We start from the raw sequence: 13,212 nt of genomic DNA, 5'->3' as shown, positions 1-13,212 counted from the left end.
GGGCTAGGTTTTTTTTTGCAGACATTGCTCAAATCACTTTCAACTAGAAGGAGAAAAAAATTGATCTGCCAATATCACAATTCTCCCAAAATAAAGGGTTAGGCTTTGTTGGCATAATGGTCCTTGTATCAAGTACCATGAAGTAAGTTCTGTCTATTCAACCCTATGCTTAGAACAACAAATTCAGGACATGGCTATGTTCTATAGCAAGTTTGGTGTTTGCCTCTTTACAGAGCAAGTCTTCATAGATTTTTGTTTTCAACTTATCTTTATTTTTAGAAGAAAGTATATCGTAAGTAGGGTGAAGAACGAGATCATTAAGATGCAAGAACAAGTTTGATAAGACACAAGTACAGAAGGTAACAAATCGCAAATAAATACCGAAAAACGGAGTCTTTGCATAGTTCCGAAATAAACATCATGTGGCACCAGCGTGCTGTGTGAATTGGCACGCAACAAGCACACAGACCCACAATTTAGGTCGAAAGGTTGCAACTGAAAAAAATAACGTTAAAATAGATAGAAGCAGATTTTTAGCATGAACGGTAACTAGCTAGGTTCTTCCCAGTCAGGCCATGCTGTAGAATGTGTCTGTGTCTCTGTGTGTGTTTCAAAGGTGGCATCTGATCTACATGATCTGTCTTGGCATTCCATATCCAGTCATCCCAGACTGGGATGCTCCTTTGTTGCTCCCCATCTGGAGGCCAATGACATTCTGTCCTTGACGAAGTTGCTCTTCTGAAAATCCTCGCCGGTTCCTCTGTGCTTTCCTGTCAAGATGCATGATATAGGTAACATGCTAGTTGTTGCGTAAATCATTATCTGATAGCACTTTGAGTACTTACATAAGCAATTTATTTATAAATAAATAATTTACGTTACTTGGTTTTAATAAAAGAAGATTGTGTTCCCACCTACCCTACCCCCCACTTCCTTAGCTTTAGGGGAAAACTGGCAACACTACTATAAAGGTTGAGTCTCATTATTCGCAAGGGTTCAGTTCCCAGAACTCATGTGGATGGCAAAAATCGCATTAAAGCAATCCATTTAAAAAACAATGGCCCTTTGCTAGATGATATAAAGACAGCCTTGCTGACCTTTGTGATGTAAGACAGAGGCATTAGACAGACAATCCATCAATCAGTCTCTCTCCAAGCACTTAGAAAGGCTTCACTTTGAGTCACCACCCCTCACTTCACCAATTTTATACTGATTATCCTTCTTTTTTGTGCTCAGGGGAAGGGAGGGGTCGCTTGCCTTGGAGTGAAGCTGTTCTAAGTGCCTGAAAAAAGAATGATTGATGGATTGTCAGCCAGCTGCCTTCTCTTGCATTAATAATAATAAATAATAATAATAATAAAACTTTATTTTTATCCCGCCCTTCTCCCAAAAAGGGACCCAGGGCAGCTAACAACATATAAAACAAATTAAAACATAATTTCACAGATAAAAACATATTAAAAAACACATTAGCAGAACCCATAAAAACAGTAGTCAGAAGAGTCAGAATAAAAGAGCATAAAACAGCAGTTCTTAGAGGAATCGGGCCTGTAAAAAAGCAACTAAAAGATATATAAAAGATGTTAAAAAGGCCAGAACGTCAGAAGGCTTGGTTAAACAACAAGGTCTTCAGGCCTCGCCGAAAGGACTCAAGAGAGGGAGCCATTCTCAAATCAAGGGGAAGGGAATTCCACAATGTTGGTGCCACTACTGAGAAGGCCCTATTTCTTGCCGCCGCCCCACGTACCTCCTTAGGCGGCGGCACTTGTAAAAAGGCCTTCTCTGGTGACCTGAGAGGACGAGCCGGATTGTACGGGAGTAGGCGATCTCTAAGATAACCTGGCCCAGAGCAGTATAGGGCTTTAAAGGTCAAAACCAGCACCTTGAATTGGGCCCAGAAACGAATGGGCAGCCAATGTAGCCCCCGGAGAAGCGGGCTGACAGAGTCAAACCGCCTAGCTCCAGTGACCACACGGGCCGCCGCATTCTGCACTAATTGCAGTTTCCAAACCGTCTTCAGGGGCAGCCCCACATAAAGCGCGTTACAATAATCTAACCTCGATGTCACCGTAGCATGGATCACCGTGGCCAGGTCTGCACGATCCAAGTACGGACGCAGCTGGCGCACCAGCCGAAGCTGAGCAAAGGCCCCCCCTAGCCACAGCCGCCACCTGGGAATCCAGGAGCAGTTGCGAGTCCAGGTGGACCCCCAAGCTGCGGACCTGCTCCTTCAGAGGGAGTGCAACCCCATTCAGAGCAAGCTGATAATCCAGCACCTGCATCGAGGATTTCCAAACCAGGAGAGCCTCTGTCTTATCCGGATTTAATTTCAGCTTGTTAGCCCCCATCCAGATCCTCACTGCTTCCAGACAGCGCTCCAGGCCCTCAACCGCCACCCTGGAGTCTGGAGGAAAGGAGAGATAAAGCTGGGTGTCATCAGCATATTGATGACACCCCACTCCAAACCCCCGGATGACCTCTCCCAGCGGTTTCATGTAGATATTAAATAGCATGGGGGACAGAATTGAGCCCTGAGGCACCCCGCACCTCAATGGCCAGGGTGTCGAACAGGCATCCCCCAGCACCACCATCTGGGACCGACCTTCCAAGTAGGAGCGGAACCACCGCAAAACAGTGCCTCCAACTCCCAACTCAGCCAATCGGCCCAGAAGGATACCATGGTCGATGGTATCGAAAGCCGCCGAGAGGTCCAGCAGGACCAACAGGGATGCACTCCCCCTGTCCAGTCCCCGGCGTAGGTCATCCACCAAGGCGACCAAGGCAGTTTCCGTCCCAAAGCCCGGCCTGAAACCAGATTGAAAAGGATCCAGATAATCCGCTTCATCCAAGACCCTCTGGAGTTGGGCCGCCACCACCCGCTCAATTACCTTGCCCAGAAACGGGATGTTGGAGACTGGCCGATAGTTATTCAACACATTGGAATCCAGGGAGGGCTTCTTCAGGAGGGGGCGAACCACCGCCCGCTTCAAAGCAAGCGGCAGTGTCCCCTCCCCCAAAGAAGAGTTGACCACCCTCCCCGTCCACTCAGCCAGTCCCCCCCGGGCAGCTCTTATCAGCCAAGCTGGGCAAGGGTCAAACAGGCAGGCGGATGGCCTCACACTCCAAAGGAGTCTGTCCACATCCTCAGGCTGCACAAGCTGAAAAGAATCCCACAACACTGGACAAGCAGTTGCCAGGGGGACATCATCAGACATTGTCAATGTGGCATCCAAGTCGTAACGAATGTGATCGATTTTATCTGCAAAATGTTGCACAAACACGTCACAGCGGCTGACCGTGTATTCCTCCGTGTATTAATGAGACTATTGTTAAATAGCTTTTTCCCTTTAATTTAAAGGGCCCTCCTCATTGTGTTGAAATAAAACCACAGGTTAAAAAAAACCTGTGGATAGTTAGGTTATGCCTGTATCTCTGAAAATTTGCTTGCTCTGTGTTTTAATTTCATGCTCATTTATATCTTACTGACTATGGTGAATGCCATACCCTCTCATGCAAAGACTGACAAACCGTCCAAAGCTTCATCAAAGACTGACTTTTACCAGACAAATTCTGATCCCATCCAGGATGGGTTCCCACCCATCGTGACAATCAGAAAACCAGATCACCTTGGAATGTAACTTTTGATGCATCGGACATGCCCATAAAATAGAGAAAAAATGCTTTTTTAGCATGGCCAAATCAATATAACGCTTTTCCCAATGGCTGAGCTCTTAAGTAATCTGGCTACCATCCAGCAAAACACTTAAGTGGACACCCAAATTATCTGCTAGATCAGTGGTTCCCATCCTTTTTCACTTGTGTATCTCTTGGTAGCCCATTTCCATAAATTTTACTTCTCATATTAGCAAAAATGTTTGTAATTAATATTCATAATAATATATGACCTCGTCTCCTATCTATATATTAAAACCCATACTTCATGTATTCATCACAACATTTTCTCTTTTTAACTGTTTGAAGAACTGAAGACTGTGCCCTTTCACTGTTTTGCACCAGATGTGTCCTGAGAAATTCTTGGTGATTGATCACTTTCCACATTATGTTCCAGTTTTTTTTACTATGCTGGTTTTCAACCACCGATTCATATATGAATTGATGGCCAAAAACTAGCTATTGGTGGGGCTTTCGCAGCCAGCCAGCTGCTTTCCTTCCTACCTTGCTGGCCCTTGCAAGGCATTCTGGGGCACTATCTGCTTTCTTCTACCATTATTCAATATTTTTTCCAAGTATCCCTAAAGGTTCTGTCGAGTACTCCTCAGGGCACATGTACCCCAGGTAGGGAACCACTGTGCTAGATTAAGACAAAAATGAACAGCCTTGTCCCAAAACCTGTTAAAAATAATAACACCAGCACTCTCCAGATTTCTCCAGGAAAGGTGGTCTATTTTATATTGATTTATATTCACTTAAAAGGGAAGTTTATATCTTTCTTCCTGAGGCAAACTGGAATTTTGGGGAGGCAGTCTTTCCAGTGCTTTTGTTTTGGGTCAGAAATATTGTGCCTGGCACACTGCAGTGACCCAGTGCAGGGCTGGCCAAAGACCTCTTGGCACCTGAGGCAGCATGTCCCTGTGCCTCTTCAGTCCCCCCAATGACTGTGTTCCCAGCTTGCACCGCTTCTGCTCTTATCCAAAAGAAGCATCAATCAGGCAGGATGCAGATCACATTCCCAGTAGGTAAGAGGAAGAGGGTGGACCCCAGATCACTTGTCCCTGCCTACTTGGTGTTTCATATGCACCAAGAAGGAAAGGAGAAGTGATCCAGAACATATTCTTTGTCTCTCTCCTCCCTTCTTCTTCCAGCAGTGCTCCTTACTCCACACCTTGTCACTGTGCTCACTCCTCACACAGGGTTTAAAGGGAACAGATCCCTTTAAATTTCAAATGTCATATGGGTATGGAGCAAAGGGAGGGGGTCATGATGTGCTCCTTTCTTGCATGGTGCTTATAGGGACTCAAGCCCTTTAACCCCAGATGAGGAAGGAGCACAGGGAGGGAAGGGGATGATCAGATTCCCGCTTGCATTTAGCAACTGGGAAGCAGACCAGTGCAGCTTGCATCTGCGGTGGGTTAGAGGGAGAAGATGTCAGGGTGAAGGGCATCCTAAATCTGCCACTCATTCCACCAGCTGCCCTGATGCAAGTGGTGCCACGTGGCTTCATGGTTGGGCCAGACATGACTCCATGCCTGCGTTGGGTAGGGCAGCAGAGAGGGAACTGGTTCACTAGTTTTCTTCTGCTGCTGCTGCTGCTAGAGCCATAAGGCAGATAGGTGGAAAGGCAGGAAGCTTGGAAGCAGGAAGTGGGTGAGACACAGGCAAAACCTAAGCCCCACCCCCCAGCTTTAAATCACGAGTTGGAAATAACTGTTTATATTGACACATTTTTCTTGTACTAAAATAGCTTCAACTCTTAAACTGCGCTTGGGTAAAACCTGTCAGCATTGGTATTCATAGCTTGATTTTTGTTTGGATTATTATGTGTATTATTTTTTAAAATTTTGTGCTCCTAGGGCTGTATATACGTGAGACAAACATACCCAAAGGATAATCACCTGAAAAAAGTTACTTACAAATTTCAAACTGCCTAATTGGCCTGATGTTGTACTTGTATCTATTATTCACAAAATTTACACTTCCATAGATGGACATTTTCCATCTGTTTCATCACATCACTGTTTCAACCTACGGCCAAACAGGTACTAAACACTGGGCCAACCTTACTGGTAACTGATCTCAACTTCCATAATCTTGCCCAGTCTCTGGCAATCTTTGCCTTAACACCCCGCCCCCCCAGGCCTAACTTTTTTGACAGCTTGTAAACCTGGAAGGATAAATTATGCAAAACAAGAACATGTACACCCATAATATGAACACTGAGATTATATATATTCTAATCACAGACTTAGGAAATCACAAAATGCATTTATCTCTGAGCAAGACATTCAGGGAACAACCATTCACTGTGCAATCAATGCACATTTTTTTTCCTTATACTGGGCATGGCCCACGCATCTTCCTGCTTGTGGTTCTGGAGCATCTCCAATTTTGCACTTTCAAAACAAAACATTTTGTAACCTGGGAAAATCTAACACTCTCCCTCTCTCACAGTGTTATGTGTATCACATTATCTTCAAGGAGAGTATCACAGGCACTTATAACAATATTTTTGGTGATGTGATTAGAGATGAGTCATGCAAGCAACAGATTCCTGCATCATTTTCCCCCAATGCCTGTGATTTATTTGCTTTCAACATTCTTTTAAAGGTGGGTGTTCCCTCGATGGGCAAACTCAACAGTGGGAGGGCTCATTTGTTCATCACATAATCCTTTTTGAAAGTTGTGACTAACCCTAATGGTCCCACATTTTGTGATTCATTTTTGTTTAGTGTTGTTTTTTTTTGTTGCCATTTTTTATTGTTCTTTTATTCAGTCTCAGCACTCTTGCTCTGCAGCACACAGCCAGGAAAAAGGAGAAAGAGTAATGAGGCTATTTGGCCCCAACAAAGCTTCTTCCATTAAATCTACCAAGTACAGAATGATATTGAGCTACTGATACTCAAAAGGGTATTGTGCATAGGTTTAAATGCAGCAGATATGTGTTTTAACTGAATGTGTGGGAAAGCACTTTGAAAAGGGCAGATACACTGTCAACAGCAGTTTATTCAATCCTCTCTCAAGCTGATCCTTGATTAAGGAATATAAGATTATAAATCTTTCCTTTGCTAGCTACGCCCCCCGCCCCCCACACACACATAAAATGGTTTCAGAGATGTATGGCTTCTAGCTCAACAAAGTAATTTTTTTCACAAACTGCAGGTATAGATGACTTATTGGTCTCAGTAACAATGCCTTCATCTCCCATTTGAAAAATAAATGAATATGCTGCAAGGCGCTGAGCGCATTCATGCAGGCATCCACTTGCATGATGGGCCATAAGAAATTAAGAGTGGCCTTTAGGGATGCCAGGGGGTACTATGGTTCTTCCTGCTTCCTGTACTTGTGCACAAATTCCCCACAAAAGCATTTGGGAATCCCATACTGGTTTCACTTCTATAATATTTTGGAGACATAAAGGAAAATAAATCAGAACAAATGTATTGAAATAATCCTTAAAAACAGGAACACATGTTTTTAAAGCCTTTGAATTAAAAGAATCTCACTTTTAAAGAGACGCTCCAGGACAACAAGGAAATGGTTGAAAGTCTCCCAGGCATATTTTCTAAATCCATTTTGTGCTAAGATATTGTCAGCATGAATTCCTGGGCAGAGCTGGGGACCGTTTGGTTAAAATTACATTTTTAATCTGTGCCTGAAAGTTGTCCTCAGGTGACCCAGAGAACAGCTAAACTGATCCTTACCTGTGAAACCAGGCTGGATCCCCTTTGTAACATCCATCGTCTCTAGTGACTGCTTCACTGCCCAAAGCCATTAAAGTTCTTTGCACGGCAGCCATATCCTTCCCTAAAAAGGCAGAAAATAAACCGTCATTATTTCTAACAGCCCATTCCTAACTAAATTCCCGCTCTGCTGCTGGTGGTCTCCACAGGATCATTTGTCTCCTTGCCCCAGCAGCCACTATGGGTCAACTCAGACCTGCGCCAATGATATCACTGGTTTGAGTTGGTTTGTGCAGGCAGATAAGTTTTAGGAAAGGGGATAGGATATGGCATGGGCCAGCTCATTAAGTTGCCAGGCAGAAGTTATTCCTTGCTACATGTACAGCATACCATAAACCACAACCAGTTCTGAGGTTTGAAATAGTAAGCGATCTCATTCTAGTTCAAAAACACAGAATTCTTGTTGATTAGTAATTAATACATTTGATGTATTGATTTGAAAAATTAATAATCAAATCAATACATCAAATGTCCTCCAATCCTGCACCAGGCTTCCATAATTAAAACCGTTCTGTAGTTTTGATATAAATATCACATTCTTGCTCAGCACCCAAACATTCCCTCTGTGGAGGAACATGGAGTGCACCAACAAGCACATTTTTATTATCCTGCTCACTGAGCTCCCCTTTGCTGAATTGGTCCCAAGAAGGCAAAACAGAAATGGCTTCCGGTGTATACAGAGAAAGAGATCACTAATCCGTTCTGTCAAAGCTAGTAGTCACATCTTTTAGGGCCATTTGCTGGAGTTTCCTAACTACTCTCTGGCTATGACTATCACTTCGTATCTGCAATGTACAAGGCATGTGGCATTTCAGGCAGAGTTAATTAACTTTACACTATTCCCTTAAGTACATACAGGCTTTGAGCCTCCTCCTTTCCTCTTATCTCTTCAAGAAGGGAGAGGGAAACTCTGTTGCAGGACTGTCTTAAAAGCCCTGCTGGGAAGCTGTATATAGCCTTGTAAATAATTCAGTTAAGTGACCAACACCATATGGACCAACACCTAATTTCAATAGCCCAGGTTTAACAGATAACCCACAAAGCACGATAAATGTGTTGAAACAGACAAGTCTGCAGTTTTCCATTAAAATCCCAAATCCATAGGAAGGAGGACATAGGAGGTTTGTCAACTGTCAGACAAGAGAAAGAAACAGAAATTAATAGAAATAATTAAAAAGGGGGGGGGAAGGATCTAATAGTCGAATCCTAAATTGTGCTGGTGCAGCTAGGCTGCATGATGTGTGCTGCATCCAAAGCAGCTTAGGGGGTAGCGAGAGGTTACCTTGGGGTAAGGGGCTACATTTTCCCTTACCACAAGTAATGCACCAGCCACCCATAAGGTGCTTCTTGGATCCACTCATACAATATACCTGGCACAAATCTAGGAAGTCCGGTGTAATGCCGGGTCAGCCAGGAGGAGGGGTTCGAATGTGACAGAGGCCTGCTCTGTCAATCCTGCTCTCCTCCTGGGCCCAATTCTCTCCTTATTTGCTGCTTCATCTCTTTTTCACAAGTGCACCTGCTCTTCCACCCCTCTCTTCTTTTCTACTTCCTCCATTGTGTTCTCCCACTTCTCCTACATTCAACTCCTCTGCCCAGCTTCCTAACTAGAAAAGCTTGGAAAGCGGGCAGAGGGCGAAGTGTATGAGGAGAGGGTCGCCTAGAGCATCTCCATGAGACAATCTAGGCCTCCACCTCCCTGCACCTCCATACATTTCTTGGGGAAGCAGGAAGAATAGGACTAGGCTTGGCTGAAAGAGAGGTCAAGTGCATAGTTCAGTGCAGAAGAGGCAACAATTGCTGCTGCTGGGCTGCTTGCTTGCTATCAGCCAGGGAGCCAGGAGACTGCCCAGTCTCCATAGCAATGAATGGATATTCAGGAATGGATATTCCAGAAATGTATGTGTAAATAATTATTTAGTTCAGAAGCTAAAAATAATTAAGTGAGAATAACAAAGATGACAAAAGATTAGAAGACAAATCCTATAAAGAAAGACTTAAGGAACACACAACCCAATCCAAAGTGGTGCCTCCATGCTGCCAGTTGCCATTCTGGAACCACTGCTACAAACAGAAGCGGTGTTGTTGGTACACTGCCACAGCCAGCTACTATCAGAAGCACAGGTAACCCAGCACAGGGGCAGGAAATGGGAGGAACAGGGTGGAAGGCGAGAGCAGGCGAGTGTCTGGACAGGGAGGTGGGTGGACAGTAGGTAGAATGGAGAGGGAGGGAGTGGATTCTGGTAGCACTGGTATGTGCCAAGATCCTAACCCCATTTCTTCCCCTGGTCTCTCTCCCTTACTCTCCTCGATTCTGCACCAGTGAAATAGCTGGTGCAGATCCAAGGAGATCCACTGGGGTAGCAGAGGCTTACCCCAAGAGAAGAGAACAAAAATTCCCTTCCTTTGGGGAGACGTCAGGACTGCCCTCCCCCCTGGATGCTGTATGTACTCCACTGGTGCAGCTGCATTGGCAGAGGGAATTTCGTTAAGAATGGGCTAATAATAATAATAATAATAAACAACTTTATTTGTATCCCGCCCTTCTCCCTGAAAGGGACCCAGGGCGGCTAGTCTGTTTAGTAAAGAAAATATTATAGAAAATTGTTGACTCCAATTAACTGAGGGTACAGCAAGCAATGTATTTAAATTATATAGAAGAGTAGATTTTATAGTACGCACTGGAAAGGACCTAAAGGCATTCAACAATGGAATAAACTGTGCAAGAAGAAATGGGCTTCCCTTCCTTACAGATTTTCAGGACAGCCAGACACATATCCATTGGTGATGCTGAACACCAATTGTCAAACTGAGTGCCAAGGAACCATGGAATACCATGGGGTTTCTCATAATAGTGGATGAGACTTCTGAAAGACAGCTTGTCTAGCTCTCTTGACCTTGGTTGGAATGTATTTTATGGGACTGCTCAGTGAGTTCTAAAATGTACTCTCAGTTTCCAAGAAACAATGGTGAAGCTTAACAACATGCCCAGCGCCCAGCATGAACTACAGGATCCTTAAAACATACTCCAAAAATCTTCTACAATGAATTTGGGTTCCAGTGTAAGAGTGTCATAGCAAACAAGTCAATCGGGAAAGGTTCCAGGATGCTAGAATACCATTGCTTTATAGGATATTCTGTTCCTTTCTAAAAAGCAGAGGGTTTGCATATAGGATCTATTATGAGAAGTGGCTATTTTTCCCACATGTAACTATGGTTACCCATAGGTTTTTCTAGAAACAGAAATATCCTCTTACAGAAAATTTAATGACTTACTTCCTCACAACATTTCACAATAGTGGACCTAAGCTGTTGGATCATGTGTGTGATAATAATAATCTTATTCACCGTAATGCCCGTTGGACTGACATACAAGGACAGGGATTTGGGCCTAGCTTCAGAAGACTACCTAGAAGGATGAACTCGTAGTAGACACTGGTCGATCATGAGGTGTGTATGTGTGTGGATTCTATGCTTTTGGCCATCTTCTTGGGTGTGACAGGACCTTTTCTGGTTACTGTCCTGGTTTAGAACATCCAAAGCCCCCGGGTTTCTTACGGAGATGGCATTAAGGGCTGGGCAAGTTCTGAGATGCTCAAACCAGTCCCACTCCAAAGGCTAAGCCCCTGCTAGAAGCAAACCACCAGCTGTGACAGCAACAACAGCATTATGAAGTTAGCTAAAAGCAATGTAAAACTTACTGAAGTCTAAGCAGAGGCCTCAGACCTCTTGAACAGGCTGGAAGTGAATTGAAGAAATCCTCCTTGTGATTCACCCTAGCAAATCCTGTTCCCAACCCAGATCACTCCATGAGACTGAGCAATGCCATCTAGAATTGGTGCCTGTGTCTCCCTGCCCAGGGTGGGGCACAAATGTACCCCAAGTGCCTCCCCATCCTGTCTCCAAGGTTGAGGCAGCCCATCATTCTTAGAAATTGATGTATTCATTTCAACACAGTTTGCTATTCGTGCTCAACTATTTAAACTAAAGCAGTGTTCTTAGATTTGATGTCTTTCCGTCACATTTATGCATCTTTCAATCACAACAGATTCCATTTAGTCTTGGAAAAATAGAAATCTCTGAGAGAAGATAACAAACCACAGATACTGTACTGAGGCAGCACAAACAAGAGAGGAAGGTAATGACATTAGGGAATTTTCCCCTTGGAGAAATGCATAATTAGCATCAATCTAGGTGGTATAATATATAAAGGCCACTTCCACATCAATAAAAAGCTCATATATACAGGTATGCATACCTTCCCATAAATCCACTGTTTGGAAAATATCAGTTGTTCTTACTCCATAGATTTCTGCAGCTTTCAAGAACTGAGAAATTTGCTCCATTTGCTTGAAAGCCATCTTTGATTCAGTGATCTTTGGAATGGGTTCTTCTCCCTTGGGATGTAAACTGTTTATTAACTTGCACAGCAGCTGGGAGATTAAAGATAGAAGGAGAATTGAAAGGGGAAAAAAATCAATTAGTTCCAGTCGACTAAAGCTGAACACAATATGTGTTATTTGATTTACTATACATGTGCTCCGGTGACACTCGTAGAAGTAAATCTTCTACAACAAAAACACCAAAATGCATACAGCCGAAAATTATTCCAAACATGTTAGACGTGAATATGTTAAAGATGCTAACCAAAGAACTTTCATTTTTACAGCTGGACCAAATGTGCATAGATGTACTCGAGCGGACAAAATCAAATCATTCGCTGGAGGTTGCATAACAATTGACAGTTGCGTGGGAGGGCAAAACATAGCTTGAGCCCAGTTGTAAGTGCTGTCAGTGGGAATGCTGTTAAAAACATAGTAGCACAAGCTCAATAATTTCTAAGAGTTACATCTTCCATGCAAATGACAGCATCATTGTCCTTCTCCGATAAATGAGTGAACTGCCATTTATTTACAGGGTTCAGAATGACTTTGCTCTCCAGGGGCAGATCAAGAATATGACACAAGCACAATTTTCTTTCGAAACAACAATACTAGCTGGTTTCTAAAGAAGATAAGGCCCATCTTTAAAATCTTGGATTAAAAAAACAAAACACATCTGTCATAATTGTCAGAGAAAGGGGTCATCTCTAGTTACCATATTACATAACATACCCATCCATCTGTCTGTATTCATATAGGGTCACTACTCTTTCTCAGATCTGCTGATCATAATATATAGTTGTTTTAAATGCTTTTCTTTTTTTTATTAGAGTTGTTACCTGGCTTGGGTCCTAAACAGAGAAAGGTGGTTTAGAAATAGAGATAATAATCGTAAGTGGAATAATTAAGGTTATGGTCCAGTCTTAAAACCATTACTTGGGCTGCAATCCTACACTCCTTACCTTGGAGTAAGTCACATTTAACTCAAAGGGGCTTATTTCTGACATGCTTTGGATTGGATTGGGTCTAATGACTAATGACTTCTATAGGGCGTAGTTCCAACTAAGCAAGGTGCCAAAGTGTTAGGGAGTACAGTAAGCATTTTGGGCCAGTTTCCCCATGAGTAAGCGTTTAGCTAATAGAGCTGAGCATAGCAAAAGTTAAGAAGCAAATGTCATTGTACACAAAATGTTATTATCGCTAACAGACGTCATATCAGATTTATTACTTACTGTTCCATCCATTAACCATTTCTGAAAATTTTCCCTTCCGGGAGAAGGATGCTCTGTATTTTCATCACACTGTATGATAATCCAGTCCTTCAGCCGACTCTCCAGTTCTGGGTCATATTTCTGTTCAATTTTCTCCTGGACTTCCCGGCTTAAGCCATAGCTCGGTCCTCTGTTGGCCAT

General features: G+C 43.3%; 1 protein-coding gene across 1 annotated transcript; it reads right to left on the bottom strand.

Moving 5' to 3' along the window:
- Positions 1-414: 414 nt before the first annotated feature.
- On the bottom strand, positions 415-13,212 carry TAGLN3 (transgelin 3). Its single transcript, XM_066621077.1, has 4 exons — positions 13,033-13,212; positions 11,677-11,851; positions 7,380-7,482; positions 415-770 (listed from the first exon to the last, which is right to left on the bottom strand). The coding sequence occupies exons 1-4, from the start codon at positions 13,210-13,212 to the stop codon at positions 629-631; spliced, it is 600 nt and encodes a 199-aa protein (XP_066477174.1). The 3' UTR covers positions 415-628.

Source organism: Tiliqua scincoides, chromosome 3, assembly GCF_035046505.1.
Source record: "Tiliqua scincoides isolate rTilSci1 chromosome 3, rTilSci1.hap2, whole genome shotgun sequence".
NCBI classification, from domain to species: domain Eukaryota; kingdom Metazoa; phylum Chordata; class Lepidosauria; order Squamata; family Scincidae; genus Tiliqua; species Tiliqua scincoides.
Note: the sequence above shows the minus strand (reverse complement) of the source record. Positions and strands in the feature narration are given on the sequence as shown.